Source organism: Adiantum capillus-veneris, chromosome 18 (assembly GCF_014529385.1).
Source record: "Adiantum capillus-veneris isolate H3 chromosome 18, ASM1452938v2, whole genome shotgun sequence".
Taxonomy (NCBI): Eukaryota; Viridiplantae; Streptophyta; class Polypodiopsida; order Polypodiales; family Pteridaceae; genus Adiantum; species Adiantum capillus-veneris.
The window spans coordinates 39,013,364-39,039,116 of NC_140948.1; the positions used below are offsets into that span (position 1 = coordinate 39,013,364).

At 47.3% G+C, this 25,753-nt stretch overlaps 1 protein-coding gene and 1 pseudogene across 1 annotated transcript; one reads left to right on the top strand and one right to left on the bottom strand.

Annotated features, from left to right (window-relative positions):
* On the bottom strand, positions 1-24,442 carry LOC147435525 (potassium transporter 5-like). The gene is made up of 9 exons (XM_086487977.1): positions 23,967-24,442; positions 23,082-23,316; positions 22,576-22,824; positions 22,409-22,459; positions 22,058-22,318; positions 21,871-21,923; positions 2,792-2,906; positions 1,972-2,226; positions 1-1,173 (listed from the first exon to the last, which is right to left on the bottom strand). The coding sequence occupies exons 1-9, from the start codon at positions 24,174-24,176 to the stop codon at positions 98-100; spliced, it is 2,505 nt and encodes an 834-aa protein (XP_086344103.1). The 5' UTR covers positions 24,177-24,442; the 3' UTR covers positions 1-97.
* LOC147435526 (uncharacterized) lies at positions 20,460-21,622 on the top strand (annotated as a pseudogene).
* Positions 24,443-25,753: the final 1,311 nt, after the last annotated feature.

Here is a 25,753-nt window from a genome sequence, read left to right on the forward strand (position 1 = left end):
GTCATCATCTCATACATGCACAACAAAATGTGTTACCATTACCATGTGGCCTAGAAGAACTTAGATCCATCTCAATATGACAACATAGCCTCATGACCTAAACCTCATAGACCATGCCCACCTCAAGTAGCCTCTCTTGAGGTATGATCAAAGCAGCACTGGGTCTCCTACAATTCCTTTTAAGCATGTTGTACACATGGTTGACCAAAAACTTCTTGGAACCTGGTGAGCTTTTGCTTGCCCTCACCTCTGAGTTTCCAAGCAAGTAGACAACCCCTGCGTCCTTACACCTGGCTATAAACCCTAGTTCCTCTGCAGCTTCATCGTCAATGGTAGCCTCCTCACATGCTATCTCAACCTCCTCACAAGCAAGTTTTGATCCTTGTTTCTTTAAATTCTCTAGCTTGTCATCACCTTCAAGGCCACTCAAAGAACAAATGTGTGAGTTTTCCAGACCGCCGTTGCGCTGCATCGATCCTGATGCGTCGCATTGCTTAGTGGCTATACTTAGCTTGGAGCAACATCCTTTCTCAAGCTCCATCGCACCAGGAGATATTGCCTCTGCTTCGGCTTCGGCGGCAATAAAGCCTTCCAGATTTTGCAGTAACTGTTGCTCAAAGCTGTCATTTTCCTGCCTTACATCTTTGTATCCATATCTTGCTACACATCTAAACATGTGGATCTCTCTCCTACCCACCCGCCGTATCAAAAACCTCTCATGATCCATGACTCGGGTCACCGGCAAGAACTTCACACACACAAAGACCACAACAGCATGCAATGCCGGGAGGTTCTTCACCGTGTGAGCAAAAATGCAGGGTATTCCACTGGCAAGCTCTGTATACACAAGCGCAATGCCAGGAATACGTGTAGCCGGACCCACAAGATCTTGCACCGCTGATTCTGAAAGCTGGCGCCTTAATTCAAAGTCATGTTTCCATGCTGCTCCATAATGCCATACATACATAATAAACAGAAGCCCGGCTGCGAATGCCAGAGGTAGGTACCCTCCTTGCTCAAACTTGAACAACACTGAGCTGAAATAGAGAAAATCTATAAGCCCAAATACTATCAGGAAGGCAAGGACTGTCCATAAGTGGGTCTGCCATATCATTATCATAATCAGCGTGAGAAAGAATGTGGTGACAACCATGACTCCAACAACAGCGATACCTGCAAAAAGAGATTACATAAAAAGTATGAAATATCTCCTATGTGCGCACACATGGGCGCATGCACACAATCACAAGGTTAGTAATTTTTCCTTTCAGCAGATGAGCTCCCTGGGGATTCATCCAAAAAAAAAGGCATATCACATGAGTTCAACAGGAGGGGCGTATTAAATGGAGAGAAGTTATACAAATACATGTACAGGAGAGTTTGGAGGTTGTATGAGAGAGGAGAAGCGAAAAGACACATCAAAATCTGGGTTTTGGAGGCAGAAATCACTATATTGTTCATATATTTCTCATTGGTGTCAGAATTGCACACAACCCAAGAGTATGTTTTGGGGTTTTGGCATGCTTCGGATATGACCGTCTATTTAGATTTCACAAATTTTGAATGTATAATTTTTGGCAAGATCTTGTCGAGCTAGAAAAGAAGAAATGCCGCCCATTTGTTCTATGAGTTTTTTCTGTGTGTTGTAATTCATGAGACAATTGTTGATTAGTAGAAAAAATTGTAAGTTTCTTAAGAAAGAGGGATCATTTTATCGATAAAAGTATGTATGTGTGGAGGGATTTTTAACGCCTCTTGAGCCCGCGTGATATACACTTTTTCTAGGTGAAGCCCCTATGGGTTGAGCTGGATAATTCCAAACACACTTTCTACAACATTACAGAGCTTATGTCTTTCATAGGAAAAGAAGCATAACGACATACTAAACAACAAACATTACAGAGCTTATGTCTTTCATAGGAAAAGAAGCATAACGACATATTAAAAAACAAACACATCATAATGACATACCATATGCATTGCCGAGTTTGTTGGTTGTACGAAAAGCGGCTGTTACAATGATGGCAGCTGACATCAACACCCAATTTACTTCTGGGACATAAACCTGGCCTGCAATAGTTGCAGAAGTGTGTATCACTTTAACAGTGGGGAAGCAGCAAAGTGCCACAGACTGTTTCACAATTGAGAAGGTGGCAGAAACCATGGCTTGGCTGGCAATAATCGCAGCTGCTACTGCTATAGAAAACATTGGCCAATAGACTTGTTCTGATACAGCAACATGACAAAAGAAATCACAGCTTGTCAATAAGTGTTTCCAGTTTTTAACGTTGTTGCATAAGGTTTGTGAGGCTTTCTCGTTTGGAAAGCAAGCAAACCTTTCCAGACAAGCAAGCAAAATGGAGTTGATGCACCTTGATGTATGGTGCCCTACAAAGACTACATCTATCAGTGGATGCAAATTTTATGTCATGCTCATTGTTGTGAAAGATTCTAACACTTACGCACCCTTAGAGACATTACGTGTTCATGCCTCTTCCAACTAGAGAATTCAAGAGCCAAGAACCATTAGGCAAGCACATAATCATCAGGCAAGTCCCCCATAAAACACAACTTACGAGTTTCCTGTAGAGGAATTATGAAAGTAGAGTTAGAAAGAAGACTATAGTAAACACTCCTAAAAAACTAGACTTGTCAATCATGCAGAATGTACTTGGCATTCAGGAACCTCAAAATTAAGGTCAAAGGGCTCCTCCTCTTATATTTAAAATTCAATACCATAAGGAAGTCAATCCAAAAACAGAGATAAGGGGATGAAAGGGCCAGGACTAACCTGGAATAGACTTGTAAAAAGTGTTAGCAACATCTCGTGGGTTGCTCATGAGATAAGCAGCTTGTCCCAAATAAGCCAGCAAGCAGCAAGGATAAACAACGAGCCCAAATGCAATCTGCAATCAAGAAAGGACCCTCTCTCTCTCTCTCTCTCTCTCTCTCTCTCTCTCTCTCTCTCGCTCTCAATCTCAACAGACTTCAGAGCCCACCTATACCTATTAGTTGACAGAGCCATTGAGCTTGGAAGAGCTAGGTACCCATGTCTATGAGGGCGACCACGACATCGATAGAGGCTCCATCAGACGATCAGGACCGCCTCTTAGCCGAGGCAGAGCCAAAATAAAGCCTTCATGCCTTCATTTGTAAAGCCAACGGTTTCCCCTTGAAATGAACAAAGGCCAGAGATAGAGAGATCCACCCATTCTCCATGAGAAACCACCATGGCCAAATGACGTTAGATAAGGAGGCAAGACTAGCTATCAAGTTGGAACATAGACACCTGGCTCGCAAGCAAGAGCTATCCCCTAAAGACTCCAAAGACCTAGACTTTATTAGGATCTGTTGTGTTTGACATGCCGACGACTTCTCACTGGAAATCGTTGGTCTTCTAGAGTTGATTTATGAAAATCTAGGACGTATCACTCACTTTCCATAATTTGACCTAAACCCTGAAACAGGCTCCGCAAAATTCACGAAAATAGCTGCAGGGACAACGGAATTCCTTGGTACGATTGTTTAGAGACTCCCAGCTTCAAATACTTGATTTTTGCGAGGGTTAGAGAAGCATCGGAGAATAAAGCACCGTATCCATCTCGCAGCTCCCTACCAACGCTCCGCTATCTATTCCAAGTCAGAAGACCTGGGGAAGAGTATCTTAGTTTGGTAGCTAACGAAGAAGAGAGAAGAAACAGGAAGTTTACGGAACACAGAGCTTTAACTAGCGGAGACTCTGAAAACGGCAAGGGTCAGTTCTTAAGGGAGCGTATTATAAAAGACCGCCAAGGACACTTAGTAAAGATCAAAAGAGATAGTCCAGGTCGGAGCAACATGCCATTAGATGTTTAATAGGCAGTCCTATGATTAGACGAATCATTGAGTGTTTGGATGTCTTGATTAGATACTTTTAGAGCACTAAGAGGTCAGAAAAGCTTTAAAAAACAGGGGCGCTGGCAATAGGCAGGATCTCTTAGCAAGTTACTTATACACATTTGGGCGCTCATGAGGAGAATATTCTAGAGACTTCGGGATTGGGATATCCTCAGCTAGAAGGCATGTCCAATCTACGTGGCCCGTTTAACAGATGTCAGCGACGAATACATCGTCAATTGGTTCGCGAGCGTCGCAATAGGTTTTTTGTCCTACTATAAGTGTCGTGATAACTTTCACTAAGTCCGAGCGATTGTCAACTACTAGATTCGTTGGTCTACCATATTTACCCTTGCCTATAAATCTAAATCCTCAGCGTGAGAAAGAATCTCAAAGTACTCCAAAGACTTGCATATAGTAAATGGAAAAGGTGAGACCCTTGCCAAGTTTCCAGACAGCATAGAGCTTAGGAAGCTTAGATCAGAGTTCCTTACGACAGAGGGTCTAAACAAAGGGGACGCATACGAGACCTTAGATTAGGTGTACATATGATATTCCTAAAACGTGACTACCGGTCTAAGCTATTATGCGGGAAGGAAGATGTAAGGAGGACCTGGTGTAGATGCGCTATATACGCAAGTTGACTTGGCTTGAATATTATTATTATTTTGGTAATGCAATAAATTTGAGGCCAAAAGTAAATCTCAACGCATCCAACGCTTGGCGTTTTCCCTTTTGCAGAGTGGAGTGTCCTTGGCCTATTTTAAAGTAAAGAGAGCTGCTTTTGTCTAGGCTTGCTTTCGTCCCTTCGATCCTCCTTTTACCTTTTAGGACAGGTTAAAGAAAAGGAAATTGAATATTCCTGTGTTTTCCAGGACGGAGCCGTATGACGCGAAGGTGTCACATACGGTTCTTTGAAGGGTGTGGATACAGCTATCGGGCTAAGGGCTACAGAGCCGCGCCCTCACTGTCCTAGTCTGTGTACACTACCTCTCTTGGGAGGTTGGAAACTCATTTTAGATCTTCCCGGTTTCTAGGAAATCCCAAGCTCAATCCGGTTTGGTATAAAGATTATTTTATTTCCGTTTGTATATATATGGATTTGTGCAGCATTTCTATGACATCGTTATGATTAACTAACGAGACCTGGACGGAAAGTCTTCCTGCCTTTATCATTATCTCGGGTAGTTTTTGTATTTGGCGCTTTAGTAGCCTTTGATTGGTTACCTTAGAGAATGAATTGAGAATATCATGATGCTAAAAGAATGGGGTTTTGGATGCATGACCTCTTCATCAGCCAAGCACTCGATTATAGCATCATCAAGCCCTTCTGCTTCAACCACCTACTCCTCAAGGTCAATCAGCTCCGCTTGCCTGTCAGCTTCAGCTGCTTGCAGTGTTGCACTTCAATCACCTCTTCTACCGCTACATCATGCTCTGTCAAGGTAGAGAGAAACTTTCCCCACACTGCATCATCTTGGTCGTCATCCATAGGTAAGGTCAATTCATTCCTTGTAAATTTTGCACCCTTCCTATCTGCATACCTCCATTCGTGGGTAGACTCCTTCACTTGTTCTCCATCAAGCATAATGGCTTGCTCTGTTCCTTGCTCTTCTTTCACAGTGGCTACTACCACATCATCAGCTAAACAACAAGGCATCCTTACCTTTACCAGCACCGGCTCATCAGACTCCGTTTCCTCGCCATAGGATGTGGACTCATCCGATCTATCCTCTTCACTTGTCTCCCAGAAACTCGAGCTTGTATCTTCATCTCCCACAGCACCACATGCCGACTCGGTATCATCATCTTCATCCGCTGCTGCTCCGCAAAAGCTTGATCATCTCCATGGATTTGCAGACTTTCTTCATCTACTTCCCATCTTCAATCCGCTCTAGAAATCCGACATTCTCTAGCTCTTTTGCACACTGGTTCACTTCGACAAGGGGCTTATCCTCGTTGACAAGCTCATCCACCATTGGCACAGGCACATCAGAAACTGAGAACCTCCAATGAAACATGATTGACCAACGGCCTTACCTCAGCAGGCTCTGCACTTCGAACAACCGGCGCCGCCTTCAGTCGAACCATAGAACTCTCCGCTATTGTCACAACAGGCACTTAATCTGCAGGCCGCAACAAGCCCAGCTCCAGCTGTCGCTTCACCTTTTTGCTCTTCACCCTGGCCAGATACACCATGTCTTCATAGGTATCCGCCGCACCATACTCGACCTTGTCTCCGATCTTCGGATGCAAGCACTGTAACAACTTTGATAACTTCAAATATTGATTGCCTTTCATCCCATTAGCAATCTCCAACTGCCTCCAACAAGCTTCAAATTGATTAAAAAAAAACTGAAAAGTCTTGACTTACATCTTGGCGTATCGCTTTCAGCTTTGTACCAGCCTCCTCCGGAGTAACCACCCTTCCAAATCGCTTCAGGAACTGACTCTGTAGCTCCTACCATGATTCTCGATCTGCAGACTTCAATCCATCGAACCAAAGCTTGGCTCGTCCGCGCATCAGCAGCGGCACCGTCTGCATCTTTTCTGCATCAGTCAACATATGCATCGACAACATCCATAGCTCAAAATCTGCTAACCAATCTTCAGGGCTTCAACACCTATAAATATGGGGCCAAAACTTGGCTCCACCATCTCTGCTATCTCCAAACTCGACCAACGAACACTTTTTGACCATCCGCCAACTGCTTGTTAGTGTCAAACATCATCATCAATCTTCAAACCGGAGCATCAGTGCGGCATCAGTGCGCTCCTCCATGGGGGCACCAGAAGATGGAGAGGGGGAAAGGGGAACACACCTGGAACACAACAAAATGCCTCCCTATAGCCCACGGTACACACAACACCCCAATCTACTAGAGTTTACTTTCAAAACTCACACAACTCACAAACAATCCGCTGTGTGCACACAACCATACGCACCCATGCGTTGCAACACACCAAACAAACCCGATCATCCCTTGTTAGGTGCAGCGGAATGAATGTTTGAACTTTGCTCAAGATGAGTGCTCCGAACTGTGCTCAAGGTTCCTTTTGTTCTTATGGAAGGGAGAGCCTTCCGTTCTTAATGAGAGAGTGCAATGATCACAAACAAAGTGAATGGACACTGTGCGTGCAAGTGTATGAGACTGAGAGATAGAGAGAGAAGAGAATACGACACCAGAGATGTTGTAAAACCCTCCTCCGAAGGCCCCACTCTCGTCGACGAGAGTAGTCTACTATTGATTGCACAAATTGGTACAAAGTGTATGCATGAAACTGACACAAGTCTAGGCTATGTCGGTGTCGTCGACGGGGGCAACGAGGCCGACGCTAGGGCTGAAAACTGAAGCTACTTATCTGCTGTCCAAAAACGCTGATAGGCTGAATTCTGCTGCGGCTGAAAACGCAAGAGAAAACGCTGCCTTTGCTGGTCTTTGTGGCTGAAAATCTGCGGTTACATGGGGCTGAAATCTGAGGGTTCTTAGGGATGAAAACTGATGATCTTTACCTGCTGAAAATCGCCACAGTTGAGGGCAATTCTAACATGCTGAAAGCGTTAAGGCTGCAGATGCTTGGCGATGATGTGCCTGGAGCAAAAACGCTAGGCTAAGGTCTTCTTTGGCAATGAAGCCTGGATCAAAAACGCTAGGACTGTGGGGTCTCCGGCAGTGAAGCTTGCTGATGGAAACGCCAATGCTTGGGTGATGCTGGCGATGGGTCTTCTGATGAAAACGCTAGGGAAGTGGATCTTCTTGCTTGGAGGGAAAACCACCAAGGGTGCTTGCATGAGAAGTTCCCTCTTGAGCGGTGGAGGTCCTGCCGCCGCTTCTGCCAATTAGTGCTAGTCTAGGTTTGCTTACGTACAAACTTACTCAATTTTCCCTACCTACTTTCCATCAAAAGTCACTTAAAAATAGTAAGTGAAAAATGTCAAAAATAGGTAAAATAGGCTAAATGCACTGGAAAATTCCGTTGAAGGATTCTGATGGATTCTAATGGGAATGCTTATGATCATGCTGTGTGCAACCAGAGGATATGCATCTACACTAAGTGTCTGGGCATGCACGGTCTGTGAACAGACTCACAAAAGTGCCAGATCACTTCTAAATCTAGATTGACTGGACTGACTAAACCCTTGTCGTGTTGTAGCTTGTCCACGGACACATAGGGTTGGATGTGTCACGTGATATCCCCTCCTTTTCAAGTGAGGTATTGGTACCGAACCATATGGCGTTGTCAGGAGTTTTTTCGAGCAAGGGATTGCGCATATGTACATATACATGCATGGTGCATCAAATAAAGAATTGCCCGTTTTTCAGAGCCAGGTGGTTACGTGGGGCCCACATGTGTACAGGTAGGACAAGGTGTACATAGTGCATCGATTTTCACTATTACCAGTACCACTGTGTTTTTTCTACAATAAGGAGTTGGTAGCGCGTAAAACTTCTCGAGGAAGCTATCCGCGGGCCGACGACATGAGGTAAGCAGGTGCGTCAGATGGCATCGAGTGGCGTCAGGAGGTCGAAAGGGGTCAATACTTTCACGCGGAGAAGTATGGACACGACGTGGGTGTTTTCTTGTGATACTTATGCAGAAAGGTCATCATGAGGACCACTTTTTGGGGCCACTTCACGTGGTTGCGGGATGCATTATTTGGAAAAACTGAGTGCTAGGTGTGCGGATGATGCAAAAAGGTGACAACTATGCACTGCGAGGTCAGTTTTTAGCCTGTTCGGGGTCCGTTTGAGGTCATCTAAAAGGCCAGGGGTGCCCAACTAATAAAGCTAAGTGTGGGAACTGAAAAAACTGAGAGAAGACCAGAAAAAATGTGGAGAAGAGAGGAGGAACAGCCGCAAGTGTGTTTTTGGAGCATTTTTTGGCCCTAAATTGCTCATCCGAGGTCGGATTTGAGCACTTTGACATTGTAGACTGGGGTTTTTGGGCGTTCCGGACGCAATGGCGCTGTCCATTTTGCCAAATTCCTCACAGATTTTCTGCTGTTTTTCTGTGTAATCGTCTCCAGTGAGTGAAGCCTCTGCTTAACTTGGTGGTTGTATCTGGTGTATTTCCTCAATACTGTGTAAACTATTTGCCCCATTGGTGTTGGGCTGAGCTTCATTGAGTCTAAACAACAGCAATTTTCCTTCTTTGAGCTGAATTGAGAGTGTGTGTGTGAGTGTGTACGTGTGAGTGTTGAGTGGGCAAGTGGGAAATCTCTCTCTTCTCACTCCGTCTGTGTGTTTCCTGTCTCGGCCAGGTTGGTTGTGTAAGCCGAGTGGTGCCCCATAATGTGTGTGTATATCATTCCAACAGTGTGTGTCGGGTCATTATAGAGGCGTTGTGTGTGTTTCCATCCCGCTCACATTCTTTTGGCGCCCCCACGGAGGATCTTCTTCGAGTACCTTCTGCTTCAAGCTTCAAGCTTCGAGATTCGGGCTTACAGGTTGCAGGTTGCAGGTTGCAGATTACAGGTTACAGGTTACAGGTTACAGGTACAGGTGATTCACACAGGTACAGGTAGCTGGAGTACAGTGATATACTAGCAGTGATGTCACTTGCAGTTGTTGTGGGTATGCATCATTTGGCGCCTGTTTGAGCGCATTGTCTGCTGGATTGTACGTTACTTGTGGAAACTGCCATTGTACGCATTTGTGGAGCCATACTTGGTTTTATTTGGCAGTCTCAGCCATTTCTGAGACTTGGTCTGGGAGATAGTCATTTCTGAGACTTGACTATACGCGATTTGCATTAGCCTTCGTGTGAGGGTCGATAGCGTGAGGTTTTTATTGAGCTGGGGGATTCTCAAATGTGGAGATCCTTTCGGTGATACAGGTAGCTGGAGCACCCTTTTTGTGACCTTGCCATAGGCTATGTACTAGTGAGTCCTACTTGATGCTCGGGTTCTATTGTTGACAGTTTATGCATACATATACAGTCTATATTTTGGGTTCCTACTGCTCTATTTCTGGGGAAACTCTGCCAAAATTTTTTCAAGTTATGATGGCTGGTTTTTTGGTCTTTTGAGCCATTTATGCTGTTATGCTGCTGAAATTTTGGCAAAATCAGAGGTTAAGTCAGGTGTGCCTTCTTGGGAGCTTCATGGTTGGCTTTAATGGATGATCAAAATGGCCCTCAATTCACTCCATTTCATTTAACTCAAAGAATCGAGACAAATGTTCATGTGTCCAGGAAGATTTTTTTCCAGCAACGCATAGTCTTTATGTTCGGGCCAAGAAGATTACGAGAGATCTTGGAATGTCCTTTGCCTGTTGTAATTCGGATGATCAACTATGAAAACTCATTTGATGTGCATGTGTTTGTCTTTATCTAAAGTTGAGCTCCATTGAAGTTTCTGGGGATTGGGTAGTCAAAAGTTTTGGGTTCTTGCACGTGTGTTCAAAGGGGTTCTCAAAGCATTGTAACTTGGGTATCCATGGCTTTCTCTTATCCGGAGTTTCATGGAAGAAGTGATGAGGGGAAGATTTTTTGGAAAAGATGGAGGTTGCCTGCATTAGCAACCAGATTCATGACCCTGCACAGATGTTACGTCTTCTCCAAATTTGTTTGAAGAGTGATGCACGAGTCTGGTCCAAAACATTTGAAGAGGAGTTGCGTGCAGCGGATCCACCTGTAAGATTGAGTTGGGACAATCTAAGGCATGGGTTGGAAGTGGAGTTTGTGAAGATAGAAGATCCTGACAAAGTGTGGCAAGAAGTACAAGGTTTGGTGCAAAAGGAAGGTGAGCCAGTAGATGCGTACATACGTAAGTTCTCATTGGCATGGGAGCGGATGTGCAAGGCCTTAGCACCACAGGTACCCCCGCCTGACATGATGAAGAAGGACAGGTTCTTGGCTGGTCTTTGGGAGAATATACGTTGGAGAGTGGAGCTAAAGAAGCCTAGGACATATGAAGATGCACTAGAGGTAGCAAGGAACAAAGAGTGGAAGTTGAGGAAAATGAGCCAGTTAGGGGTGGAGTCTTTGCCCATGAGGTCTGAATTTCAGCCTATAGAGTCTTTACAAGGTCGCATGTCAGGGGTTCATCATGAACGAGTGGTTCCTGTTACTACTCAGGTTATGCCAGCAGTGGTCACTACATCGGTGCAAGATGATGGGCTACGGCAAGACATGAGGCAAGTGGTAGATTTGATGAAGAATCTCAGCGTAAACATGCTAGGTCAAGTGGGAAATCATCGAGGTCGAGGGAGGTTTGCAAATCAGCCAGGAGGTGAAGAAAGGCCTAGGAATGGTGTTGGACAAAGCAATGGTAGGTTTTGGAGGCAGACGCCCACATGTTATAATTGTGGAGAGTTGGGTCACATCAGCCCGCAATGTGATAAGCCACCAAGGATGGGGGGAGACATGTATCCATTGCCAAGACAGGTGCTAACTAGGTCAAATGATCATGGCATCGAAATTAAGGGAGACGAAGGAACCAGTGGACTGACCCAGGAGGAAAAGGGAAAGACAAAAGTGCTAAGTGTAGTCACCTTGGAGAAGGCATCAAAGCTAGAGGATACATTACTGATGCCTATTGGGAAGAGGACCACAGAGGATAAGAAGGAAGAACTGCCCCAGGTCCTAGTAAGAAGAAAGGAAAGAGCCATGAAGGCGAGGATGTCAAGGCCAAGAGGAAAAGGAGAGCTCGTCGAAAGTTTCATGTTTCAGATTTTCCACTAGGGGATGGGCAATTAAGCTATGACTTGGACCTTTTCCATTGAACGCATCGTCAAAGAGCGAGCGGACAGCATTGTGCTCAATGCTAGGAGCTCGCTGCTGCTGTTGCGCTACCCACTCGCCATCGCAACCTCCCCCTGCCCCTCCCCCCCCTGCCCTCGCGCGCCACCGCTGGCCATTCCCCCCCTGCCCTCGCCGCCCGCACCTGCTGCGCGTACGCCAGCGCGCTGCCAGCCTGCCCGCAGCCCTATGCCCGCCCTGCCCACCTGCTCGCCAGCTTTCCCCCACTCCCGCCTGCCGCCCCGTTTTCTGCCTCAGCCCCCCAGCCCCGCCTCCCAATCCTTCTTCACGACGGCCATCTTGCTCGTCGGGCCTCGCCAGTACCAGTGACGGGTTCGGTCCTGCAAAAGCTTCGTTTTTCGACTACGTTTCTCCGTCCCTCCCCTACAGCAGCAGACACAAATGGAGGCTCCAGCTTCACCACAGAGGGACTCTGATGAAGCCCCCTCGCCCGACCCCGCTGAGCCCACCATTCGACTTGCTCTCTCACCTACAGAGCAAGCGAGCCTTGCCGCAGAGGTAGAGAGATTGCAGGCGACTTCGGTCATCTGCAAGGTTCTCGGCACTCGACCTAGCAGAGGAGGGATGCGAGACCTTCTCCAGGCCCGCCTTCTCTCAGAGGTGGGCAAGATCTTGGATGTCCAGATTCTCGGACGGGGGTACTACCAGATTGAGTTCGAGACTTCCGAGATGGCTTCCAAGGTCATTGCTATGAGTCCACTGGCCATCCGAGCATCACGCGCCCACTTTCGACAGTGGCGACATGGTTTTGACCCGACTTCGGATGTGCTAGTAGAGGAGGCAGACATCCCCATCTCAGTCTGCTTTCCGGGTTTACGGAGGGAGTACCTTCCACTTCTCTCCAGGATTGGCTCCGCCATCGGGACAGTCCTGGAGACACCTCGTACGGCAGCATCAGTAGCTGCCAAGGCGGCTGGCATCCCTTCAGTTCGAGTTTTGGTCAGAGATACCCACACGCTCCCGAAGGTCATCCTTTTGCCTCGGGTGAGTGGGGGTTGGTTTCGACAGAGTGTGGAGTACTCGGGTCTCCCGAACCAGTGCTTCATTTGCAGACAGATGGGCCACCTAGCGAAGGCCTGTCCACGGAGGAGACCACGACCCGCACCCCAGCCTCAGCCCCAACCTGCCAAGGCTGGGCCGCAGCCACAGCCAGCGACACAGAGCACAGATTCAGCGCCACCCTCCGAGCCTAGGGCTCCAGCGGAGGAGGGGTGGCAGCAGGCCCGTGGCCGTCGACGCCAGGGGCCACAGCGTCATCCTAGCACTCAGAGTGGCCCCCAGGTGCCTACTCAGCAGCAGTGGGTTCCCACGGGAAACCGCTTTGGGCCTCTTGAGCAGGAGGAGCCTCCTTCGCCAGCCTCCACCTCCGCTTCACCCTCGCCAGCCGCTCCGCCTTCCGATCTCCCCTCCTCCTCCTCATGCCCTCCCCCGCCCTCTGCTACCGCTCACCCCCCACCTCGCCCCCCCCATGTCTCTGCCGCCCCACCCCGCTTCTCCTCTCCCCCGCCCCCCCCCAGCCCCTTCTCCCCCTCCTCCTGCTTCAGTACCTCAGTCGACTCAGGAGACTGGACCCTCGCCGGCGGCTAGGAGATCTCTTGGCAGCGCCTTTGCCACGAGTCGCCTAGCGAGAGAGGGTCAGCCCTTCATGCGGCCCCCTCTGCAGATTCAGACATCTTCTCTTGCAGCTATCCCGCGTGGTTTGACGAGCATTGACCTCCGACGCCGCTGGGATTTCTTCGATTACGGGTTTACTCGTTTTCTTGGCGACTCCGCAGCAGACCATGAGGCAGCCTGCTTCAGAGTCCACGCTTTGTTCCTCGCCGCTAGGGGGACAGAGGCCTTGGACTCAGCAGTTGGTTTCTCCTTCCCCCTCTGTGGCAGGACTGAGACAGAGTGGTCCCTCCACTCAGTGGTGGGATGGTTGCATACACAGGTTCTCGAGTTCTCTCACCACATGGGAGAACTTGGCGTTACAGATTTGCTGCAGACGTTGTGGCCACTGGCCAAGTTTGCGGTGACACCCCCAGACTCAGCAGGATGTAGACACATTGTGGTGTACTTTTTTGCTGATACGCAGTGTTTGCCTTGCTATGTATTCATTCATGAGGACTCCTGGACAGAGGAGGTTGCTTTACGCACGGCTCGCTCTGCTTGGGCTTGGACCAGGCACTCACTGCAGTCTCGCCTATCTAGAGGACGCTCGGATGCGGATTACTCCCCATCCAAGCCTGCTTCGAAGATAGCTCGTCTTGCTGCTGCGGCAGCATCTGTTCTCTCTCGCTCCCCATGAGGATCGTCTCGTGGAATGTACAGGGACTAGGTGGGCCCCAGTTTCAGCGACAGCGGGGCCGATTGCGTCAGGAGCTTCAGCGTTGCCTTGTGGGAGGAGAGATTGATCTCCTTATGCTTCAGGAGCACCATTTGTCTGAGAGCCGCATTCGGCGATGTGGTCAGATTTTGCGTGGACGCTATGATACCTTTCAAGAAAATTTTTTGTCCGAGGTTATATGGTTTCTGACATCTTCCTTCAGAGTGCAACTTCTCGCAGAGTGGGGTATCCTGAAATGCTTGCCATGGAAACCCTAGCAGATTATAACTTGAAGTTTCTCGACATCTCCCAGTAGATGTCTCTTCACGAGCAGATGAACTTGGAGACCGAGTGCGATTGCTATCTTGGGACTACCATCGCCGCCAAAGAAACACTGTTTGTCCAAGAGCTGATGGACCATGCTGTGCTCGGCTACCACCTTATGGAAGAAACCTAACCCTAATTTTTGGTGCAGGTTTCAGGATGGAAAGTCAGTTGACTTTTCGAGCTCGATTGATGTCTAGATTGCTTTTTAATTTTCAGTTCTGTTTGAGCTTGTTTGGTGATCCTGTTTGGAATTTGTTTGAAATGGATGGTATCTGTTTTGAACCTGTTTTGGTGCCGATTTGAATTGTTTGACTCTGGTTTGATACTGGTTTCAATGATTGGTGATTTTACTCCTGGGTAGAGAAGTGAGAAATACTGTTTTGGTATTGTTTGAACCTCGGAACGACGCAGGCCAATGCCTGGGGAGCGTTTCGTTGTATGTTTGAAAACCTCCGAACGACGCAGGCCGATGCCTGGGGAGCGTTTGGTTGTATGCTTGTAAAATAATTGTTGGTGTGACTCCCGGCCCGGACCTGGATGGTTATGCGGGAGGAGTTTTAAGAAGTCTGAGCAGTGGTTACTCTCAGCACCTCCAAACGACGCAGGCTGCGGTCTGGGGGGCGTTTGGTTGTAAAAGGCCTCTATATCTCCCGGCCCGGACCTTTTTAGGTTATGCGGGAGGACTGATGAGGGAGTCGTTGAATATCTCCCGGCCCGGACCTTGTTAGGTTATGCGGGAGGAGTGTTCATCGGCGGCTTTATGTTTCTATGTCCTGTAACATGCATATGTGAGCATTTGTGTTGCATTGTGATGTGCCAACCACTGAATATTCCTAATTGGATGAGATTGCCTGGGTATGTAATTTTAGTGCATCAAGACACTCGAGGAAGATCAGTACGGTCTGGGTGTGATGGCTAATTTTACTACGCCGGAATATCAAGAGTTCCGATCTGGACGAAAGGAGAAGCTAACTCCTTGATCAAAACAACCAATAGGAGCAACTAACTCCTTGATCAAAAGAGCATAAAGGAGAAGCTAACTCCTTAATAAAAAGAGCAAATTGATTGTCCCTCGGAATGACCCTCGGAAATTTTTGAACTAACTTGAGTTGTTTTGCAGATATGCTGTAATCGCGGACGATTACTCTCTTTCAAGAAGGGGAGATGTGACAAATTGTTGACGTGTCGACCTACTAAAGAACGGAGCTACCGGCCGAGGGGCCAAAACCCTAAGAAGAACAAGCAACAGAGAAAGTGTCACAGAGTGATGACGTGGTTGCCCGAGTGCAGAAAAACCCTAACCCTAATTTCTGCCAGAAACCCTAATTGCTGAAACCCTAATTCTGGAAACCCTAACCCTAAAATCTGCAAACCCTAATTTCTGCCAGAAACCCTAATTGCTGCAAACCCTAATTCTGAAAACCCTAACCCTAAAACCTGCAAACCCTAATTTCTGCCAGAAAACCCTAACCCTAACCCTAAGGCAGCAGACAAATTCCGAAAATTGCACTGACATGATGACGTGGCAGGCTGTACGGATTTCCGTAAATTACGCTGGCAGCCTTTGGCATTGCTTTTTGGACCATAAGCTTTTGAGTTTGAAAGTTTTTCATGTAAACTGCTTTTTGGACCAGAAGCTTTTGAGTTTTAAAGGCTTTTTACTATAACTGCTTTTCAGGCCAAGGGCCTTTAAATATGAGGCTAGGGCTCATTCTCTGGCATGCTTCCTAGAGAAGGTGCAGAGTCTGGAGTACCGGCTTGTACTTTGATGATGCAATATAAAGAAATACCGAAAGGGGCGCCAAGGTTTGGGGCCAATACTCTCTGGGGTGGAATTCCGCCACTCCGTGTCGCGTGTCGTCTCTCTCTCTCTCTCTCTCTCTCTCTCTCTCTCTCTCTCTCTCTCTCTCTCTCTCTCTCTCTCTCTCTCTCTCTCTCTCTCTCTCTCTCTCTCTCTCTCTCTCTCTCTCTCTCTCTCTCATTGAAGTGCTTCTTTCAGTCTGTTCTTTTTCTATTGGCAAGTGGTGCCCGCATTTGTGACACCCCCCCTCGTCAATCTATCGCGCGCCCCCCCCTCTCTCTCTCTCTCCCTCTTTCCCTTCACCCCCCCTATTTGTTTATGCGCCCCCCCCCCCCCCCCCCCCCCCCCCCCCCCCCCCCCCCCCCCCCCCCCCCCCCCCCCCCTCCCCCCCCCCCCCCCCCCCCCCCACCTCTCTCTGTCTATCGCAAAAAAACACCCCCCCACCCCCACCCCTCTCCTCAGCCCATCTCTCTCTCTCTCTCTCTCTCTCTCTCTCTCTCTCTCTCTCTCTCTCTCTCTCTCTCTCTTCTCTCTCTCTCTCTCTCTCTCTCTCTCTCTCTCTCTTTTCCCCCCTCCTCTGTCTAACGTGGAAAAACACCCTCCCCCCCCCCCACCCCTCTCCTCAGCCCATCTATCGCTCCTCGCTCCTCGCTCTCTCTCTCTCTCTCTCTCTCTCTCTCTCTCTCTCTCTCTCTCTCTCTCTCTCTCTCTCTCTCTCTCTCTCTCTCTCTCTCTCTCTCTCTCTCTCTCTCTCTCTCTCTCTCTCTCTCTCTCTCTGATTCGTTGGGCCTCACCGGAATGGATCCACTTGAAGAAGACCCTGCACAGGACACAGAAGCCGCCAATGTCTCACCTGTTTGCAAGCCGCGAGCAAAGGCAACCTTCATGCTCACGAATAAGCGGATGGTGCAGATGGAGAGGGAAATGAAGGAATGGAAAACAGAGATGGAAGGATGGTGGAAGGAGAAGGCCAACCTCCTTCAGATGGTCTTCAATGAAGGCGCACAGTGGAAGAAGGAGAAAGAGAGCCTTAACGCAGAAATACAGACACTCAAAGAAGAAGTATCAGCCCTCAAACAGGAGAACCCAAACGCCGAGATACGGGTACTCAAAAAAGAAGTCTCAGCCCTTAAACAGGAGCTTGCTGATAGAGTAAGCAATGGACTAGAGGAAGGCGAATTTCAACCCTCGGTAATTGATGAAATCAACGAAATTAAGGAACAGGTAAGGTTGATCACAGAGGAAGAGAAGCTGAGTGTGGCAAAGACATCTTCATGGGCGGAGATGATAACAAGGACACAGAAAAAGGCGGACGAGGCTGAAAACTGGATCAAGGTCGCCAAGAAAGAGAAAGGTCAAGAAACTCCTTGTACACCGACGCTTATTAACATGACTCTCGAAGAGGAACAAAGAAGGCGGATGCGAGCACTGCATGTGAGAGTGACCGGTCTCAAGGACAAACAACGTGGAGAAAAGAGGTCACAAGCCTTACATCCATGATGGGGATGGAAAAGCCTTTGCACACAAAGGCATGGAGGGTAGGTAAGAAAAGTGATGGCCCGGGAGAGTCTTCAAAGGGGAGAGCTCTCATACTATGCTTCCCCTCGTCGGAAGAGAAGAAGGAATTCTTGAGGAAGAGGCCTACTCTCAAAAAGACAGGTATTTTCCTCGGTGATAACCTGACCCTCTCACAGCTCGCACATATGAGAGAGGTAATGCCAGAGATTATAGCGGCAAGGGAGAAGGGAAAGATAGCCTTCTACAGAGATGGACGGGTGGTGATTTTAGAGCGGCATACTGCATGACGGTGCGAGACCTATGGGACCACACTGAAGATGGCTACCTGGAACTGTAATGGGTCTATGAGGTTGGACGTGGGTGCATTTGAGGAGAGTTTCAAAGACAAGGATATTGTGTTCTTCTCAGAGACTCATCAAGCCCCTGGACAGGTAATGCCACATGTGGTGGGATACAGATGGGAAACAGCTCACAGGACAAATGCGAGATCTGAGCACGGGAGTAGAGGTTCATGAGGAGTAGCAGTGCTATTCAGAGAGGAACTACAACCATTACTGCATATTGTACGAAGAGATGATCATGCTAGATATATGTGGGTGAGACTGAGACCTGACACAGGTCGATTCCTATATATTGCCATATGTTACTTTCCTCACAGTACATCAATGTATGCCGCATCCAGAGGGCAGTCGCCTTCTCTATCCTAGATGATGACATTTGGGAGTTTTCAAGGGATGGTGATATCATTCTCCTAGGGGACTTCAATGCTCGAACGGGCAACTCGCAGACAGTCTTCTATGACACCTCAGATGAGGTGCTTCAAGAGCTGGATGCAGGTGAGTTGGGACTTGACAGATGCTCAGATGACAGAGAGCAAACGGAGTATGGGAGATACCTCATGGAAATGACAACCACACATGGATTAGCCATACTTAATGGCTTACAGCGATTTCCTGGAGCAGCCGGTTTCACATGCTTTCCACATAGACATGGGGCCAGTACAGTAGATTATGTTATGACACAACCGAGCTTTATCCCCTGCATTCAGGATTTCACAGTGGGAGCCAGGCCAGTGGGCATAGCAGTAGATCATGCTCTATTGACACTGTCCGTTAAATTTAAGTATAGTACAACCTAGACACCAGGAGGCAGGCCACACACCCGCTACATTTACACAAAAGACTGATTTCGTTTATACAGAGGAGATCTGGGACCGTCTATTGGAAGGCACAGCTGGCAGAAATGGTACACGCCTCTCAGTGGAGGAGTGCACCAATATACTGACTGAGACACTGCATGGGGCTGCATCAGTGGCATATCCACACACTCAGCCGGGTAAGAGACGACATGCTGGGAGCATGCCACAGAATAGTTGGTATGATGAGGAATGCAGAGAGATGAGGGCACAGCTTCAGAGGGATCATCTGTTAGGAGTCATCACTTACAAACAGTCTCGGATTGCTTTCCGACGCCTTGTGCAACGGAAGAAGCGAGCTTACCTAGCTCAGATGGAGCGAGACTTATATCAGATGTTCTTGAGTAGGGACTCCGGAGAGGCATGGTGAATCTTCCATGAGCACTCTCCTCCCCCAGTGATTACTTCACCTGATGTGTGGGGTCAATATGCGACATCATTATACACGGTTCCGGGACAGGAACCCCTTCCAGACCCTACCAAGCCTTGCCCAACTACGAGCACTTTCTTTACGCCTGAGATGGTACGAAGGGCCATCGACAGGATGAGGACCGGGAAGGCATATGATCATGACGGTCTAGTTGCGGAGCACTTTATACATGCCAAGGATATGCTGATGGAGGTTCTCGCAGTGTTGTTCAATCGTGCCATGTGTGAGGGATTACCTGAGACCTGGAGGTTGTCTAATATTGTGCCCATCTTCAAGGCTGGTGACCCTACAGAGCCTGGGAATTACCGCACTATTATGGTTGGACACACATTGGCACGACTGTATGCATCTATTCTGGAGCAACACCTGAGTAGCTGGGCAGAGGGCGAGGGTGTACGAGCAAAGGGTCAGGCCGGCTTCAGGAGGGGTTTCTCCACTCTTGATCATATTCTGACACTCAGGGCCATCATTGAGGAGGGCAGAGCACATGGGAGACGGATCTATTGTAGCTTTGTGGATTTTCGCAAAGCATTTGACATGGTACCAAGGGCTCGATTGATGCGCAGACTGCAAGAGATGGGGGTGCCAATAGAGGTAATTTGGGGGATAATGGCTTTGTACAAATCAGTAGTGGGACATGTACGCACTCCAGAAGGGGTATCTGATTTAGTTCACTCTACTATTGGAGTGAAACAAGGTTGCCCATTGTCTCCTACTCTATTCGGTATGTATGCGGATGAGGTGTCTGATTACATTGACAGAAAGGGTGACAGGGGTGCCCAGCTGGCAGGGACGTGGATCCCATTGTTGCTTTATGCTGATGATATTGTATTGATATCTGACTCACCAGAAGGTATGCAACGACATCTGGACGCACTACGCAGTTTTGCAGAGGATAGTGGCCTAGGTGTAAACCTAGGTAAAACAAAGGTTATGGTGTTCAACACCACACCGCAATGGGTCAGGAGATCAGTACCTACTTTCAAATATGGTCAGGAGATTGTGGAGTATACAGATGCATACACTTACCTGGGGGTAGTCTTCACGGGGCCGAGATTTTCTTTGAGAAGAGCAGCACAGACTAGACTAACTAGAGCCGGTGCAGCTCTGGGAGGAATGGAGAGGATGTGTTCACAAGTTCAGTTCTAGGAGCCTAGGACAAAGTTATGGCTCTTTGATACTTTGGTAGCCTCTACTATGTTATATGGGGTGCAGGTTTGGGGACCTTCTATAGGCCAGGATGGGTGGAGGCGTATGGAGAAGCCCCTGGTATCTATGATCTCTCGGCTAATTAGAGCCAAGGTTTCTGTACCACATGATATCATTCGAGCAGAATTAGTTGCCCCCCCTATGGAGATTGAGGCGCTCACAAGATCAGTCTCCTTTGTACACAGTCTATGGGATATTACCAGAGACATATATGCCAGGGTGGCTCTAGAGTCCTCCAGACAATTAGCTTTTAATGGGGACACATCATGCTGGTATGCTCAGATGACATCATGGTTTCAGACACATGGTTTCACCATGGATAGGTTGCCTCCTTTTCAATACTCTCTTCAGGCACCCTTGAGGTCTCTGACACAGGTAGAGATTAACAGACTCATCCGTCAGGATTTGATCCAGTTGGACACGAGGACATGGATAGAGCCGTTACAAGAGTTGGGCACAAAGATGGCTTTCTATAGAGAGCATCTTCTCCACCTCACGGGGGATGGGTTTGTGATTCGACCTAGCTATATGGACACACATCTTTCGCATGGTTTGCGTTGTGCCATTGGCCAGATACGCACGTCCTCACATCAGCTCGAGATTGAGATTGGCAAATTCAGAGGGACACCGGCAGATAACAGAATATGCCGCTTATGCCATCTAGAGCCAGAGACAGAAGTACATTACATATGTCATTGCACAGTATACTATGAGATACGAGGTTGTTTTCATTGTCTATTCAGAGAAGGTTTTGGGCCTCTATCTAGGGTCATGAGTTACGAGGATCAAAGATGTCTTGGGCTTTATCTACTTGAGTTACACAAGCATAGAGGAACCTTACTGAGGAGAGGTGAAGAGAGACATCCCTAGAGACAGATCACAGATTTCTTTACACTAGATACTGTACACCCAGAAGAACAGACAAAGGAGCAACCAGCGACGGTGGAGAGGTCTACCCGCACTACTGGCATTCTCATAGACCGAGCATTGGAGCTAGGGAGATCTAGACGACCCCGAGGGAGGAGAGGAGCTACACAATTTCAAAGGAGGCTACGGCAAAGGATTCAAGCCATACTCTTTCGTCGTCCAGAGTGCAGATGAAGATGGATCTCTACTCCCCTCCCATATTGTCTTCACATTGTACTGCTTAGTTTAGGATCCCGCAGTATTTATATTTTGTTATCCTAGTTTAATTTATTTTGTTAATCTGACTTTGTATCAGATACACCGCATTGTAACTTTCTGGTCTCATAGGTCACTTTGGCATTTTGAAGACGTTAATATAACATTTCATTTCATTTCTCTCTCTCTCTCTCTCTCTCTCTCTCTCTCTCTCTCTCTCTCTCTCTCTCTCTCTCTCTCTCTCTCTCTCTCTCTCTCTCTCTCTCTCTCTCTCTCTCTCTCTCTCTCTCTCTCTCTCTCTCTCTCTCTCTAACACATGCCTGTATAGATGGAACTGAAAAGTGGCCCAAGTCTGCAAACATTGCTTCTGCACCTGCAGCATAACATATTAATCCATTAGCTCAAGGGAAGTTGTCGAATTCCCACGAGTTCACCTACAGCTAATAGAAAATAAAGTTGCAAACAAGATCTATGCATGATAAACTTGAGCTCCTGCTTTTAAGAGACCTGTTATACAAAGCACAATGCCCCCAAGTGAGATCCAGGCTTGCTTCAAGTTTCCATGAAAATAATCATAGATGCACTTTGGATTGAATGCCCTGATTATCAATGGATCATATTTGATAATGTTGTACAAGCCAATGCTTCCAATACATATAAACCAGATCAGAACAACTGGAGCAAATGCAAATCCCACTTTGGTGGTTCCAAATTTTTGCACCGAGAAAAGGGCTATCAGCACAAGAATCGACAAGATTACCACTGCATCTGCAATTGAAAAGGGACTTTCTTTTTTGTAGGAAGCTCAAATATACAGAAAAAAAACTTCTTCCATGAATAAAATTTACAAAAGGTTACTTTGATGTAGCTTTGATGTGGCTGCTTGGATTCCAGATACAGCAGAAAGCACTGCAGAAAACTGTGAGGCCTGCATTAGTGAGGACAAACTATGAATACCTTCATGAACTGAAGTTATAAAATGTGTAATTTTCAAAGAGTTTAATTTCTGTGTAACTTTTTTGCACCTGAAATGGCTGGAGTGAGTACTCCATCTCCAATCACCATACAAGTTCCCAATAGTGCCATAAAAAGCAGACAATTTTTTGCACAGTGGCTACTCTCCAATGCTCGTTTTAACTTCAAGGCACGGTTCAGCTGTCTACTTGGCATCTTAAGTTTGTAAAAGGAAAGCTCTCTGTCTTCTGCTTGCTGGTTTGGCAGCAAGCTTACATTCGCACCACGACAAATCAAAGAATATAGTGCGAATGTCCCCCCTGCCATGTCCACGCACAGTGAAAATAAAACCAAATGCTCAACTCAAACACTCTATATCTTGACTAAGCAACAATTGCCCTTGATGGAGTTCTTCTCATGGTCTTCATACATGTAACTATAGATATAAGACAGCAAAAGAGATTCATGGATCACGCGATCTTCACACTTTCAATTGAAAACCATAATTGTTTATTTGCAAGACTACAACTATGTGGGCAATTTAACTAACACAAGAACAAAACACATCAACCCGTACCATCTCCATTGTCATTCGCCCAAAGCACAATGCATACGTATTTGATAAGAGGAATCAAAGTGAGTGTATAGATAATTAGAGACAAAGATCCCAAAACATCTCTACTGTAATGAACTGGATGAAGCCCATCTGGAAAAGTACTCGTGAAAACATAGAGCGGTGATGTGCCAACATCACCATAAACTACTCCAATGCTTTGATAAGCCAATTGTAGAATACAAGAAGTTGAGAGCACCTGCCAATCATTAGCACAAAAATGTATCAATAGCAAAAATTATGGAGTTTTGAAAAGCTGCATGGTTTATGAGTCATTTCCTAGACCAATTATGTAACTAAGTCTTGTAAGTTTTGAAAGACAGTTATCTATTGTGTTCAATTGTATGTAACTCAGAACCGTGGTCAATCTCTTGAAACTTGCAGAAATAAATCTCTTTTCCAAATCTCAAAGAAATTTACATATTTTAAAGAAAAGGGCTCATTATATATTCCTTGAAAAATTCACAGATAAGGGATTTTAGGAAAAGGTGCTGAATGCACGCGATATAGGAGTTTCACATAGAGTGACCTCCCTGAGACATTGGCCCATGTTTGACTGCAAAATGCGATCAAAACTCCTCATTTCAAAATAGACAAACTGACCGCGGTTCTCAATCCACATCCCCTTACTCAAGCAAAGTCTAATGACTTAGCCATACAAAAATAATACAGATAGGCATGGGTGAATCACTAGGTGACTCTGAACAAGGACTTGCAACTTCTCTTGTCTCAAGCCTGAAAACCTCAAAAGCAGTGAACAGATGCATAAGGCTTCATAATATGCATATTGACTCCATTCAGAATCCTTTCTCATTCACAAAAGAAGATATCCTTCAGAAGAGGCTGTACCTTTTTCCCAAGGGGCGGCATTCCTGACACATGCGTAGATTCTGCTTCAAGTGATGTGAGGCGACAAGGGGGAAGGCCAAGTTTTGTGGAAGCCATTGAGGAACAACCAATAGCAGAATTGCTGCCATGGGATCCATGTAGATCACTTAAACCAGCATCAATCTCATGAATTTGCGTGTCTTTAGAATTGTTCCTTGGTTCATGGGTCATCCTTGAATGCGCTTCTTGACCTTTCTATAGCATAAGGAGCTTCAGGGAAACCCTAGACAGAGTCCACAACAGATTGTTTGCTCCAGTTTAGTGAAACCCTAGGCAGAACCTAAGGACGCAATTTGAGCATTTCCCTTCAATACTGAGGTGGAAGTCACAGGAAAAAGCTTGCAATTCGTATCCCTTTTGTGTGAGAATGGTCAAGTGCCCATCATCTCTTCTGTCTGGAAGTTGATAAGCAGCTTGCAGGCGAAACGGTGAACGACTATCCAAACTGTTTTTTGAACTCGGCGTTCACACTCAAAGACCGGTCAGATGAAGAAGGTTTTGGTTTGTGTGTTTGTGTGTGTGTGTGTGTGTGTGTTGGGTGGGGGGTGGGGGGGCCTCGTCTATAAATAACACGGGATGGGAGTGGAGGGATCAATGGCGGGGCGCCTTTTCGGGGGGGGGGGGCTTTGGACCGTCGGATCCACGCAACAGGGGAGGCAAGGTTTTATAAGTGCGAAGTCGCAATCCCTGCACGAATGCGTGATAGGTGGGTTGGATTAGGCGTGGGAGTCTGGTGGAGCAGGTCGAGGGCTCGAGTAGCGTGCGCAACGGTGGGCACCCATCTTTTGACCCCTTGCAAATCTGATCAACGGTGGATTGAATGCCCGCTATTGATCCCTTGACTCCATCCCATGTTCTTTATAAACGGGTGGGTGGGGGGGGGGGGGGGGGGGGGGGGGGGGGGGGGGGGGGGGGGGACACTAAATACCATGGGGATCCATCTTTCTACTCTATTATGGAGAGCCTCTTTCAGGCAATCCACGTGGCTGTAGCTACAAAAAACAGGAGCGAGGGTGGTGATCCAAGAATACAGAAAGTTGACGCGATTGGAGGCGAGAAGTGAACAGGCACAACATCTCTACCTCGATATTGGGAGGCAAAGAGGCAGGTGGGGTGAATAGTCAAGAAGGAGAGGTGAATCATCCAAAACCTAGAGAGAGAGAGAGAGAGAGAGAGAGAGAGAGAGAGAGAGAGGGGGGAACTATGAGTGAGTTGTTGTTGTTTAGAGAGAGAGCGAGAGAGAGAGAGGCCCTCCGCCTTCCTCTTCTAGTTACCAACCAGGATGCTCCTAGCACTCTCACCTGGAGCTGCACAGCGCTTACCTTAAGCACTACCAACTACTCGGCACCCTGCTCTTGAATTGCGTCCAATGTGGGTTCAAGAAGGAGCTCCACGTGGCTGCATGGAACATCTACAAACCCCCTCCCTTCTTCCCATTTTGGGCCATCCCTCACAGCCAGAGATATGGTAGGGCTCACACAGAGTGTAGGTCTTGAAGTTCTAATTCAAGTGTAGGTTGTGTGCAGGGAACTCACAGTTTTGGAGTCGGAATCACGACCTACTCCCACTCTGCACGAGCCCAATGATCATCAAGGCTCCCTGAACTGCAAGATCCAATGAGCTTAAACACCATCCCACTTCCCCCCGCCAAGAAAACTACTATTGTAGCTACATTAGTAGGGTGTGACACCAGCGTGAATAGGAAGAGCTCCACATTTTAGGTTGTTTCTAATTAGTTTTTGCAAGTT

What these genes read in the sequence shown, in the direction of transcription:
- LOC147435525 (XM_086487977.1), bottom strand. Translation starts at nt 24,176, where the DNA reads ATGACCCATGAACCAAGGAACAATTCTAAAGACACGCAAATTCATGAG. An exon ending in ACTCACTCCAGCCATTTCAG is followed by an intron (nt 22,460 to 22,575) that starts GTGCAAAAAAGT and finishes AGTTTTCTGCAG; the next exon opens with TGCTTTCTGCTGTATCTGGA. An exon ending in TTTTTACAAGTCTATTCCAG is followed by an intron (nt 2,227 to 2,791) that starts GTTAGTCCTGGC and finishes TTGCTGTATCAG; the next exon opens with AACAAGTCTATTGGCCAATG.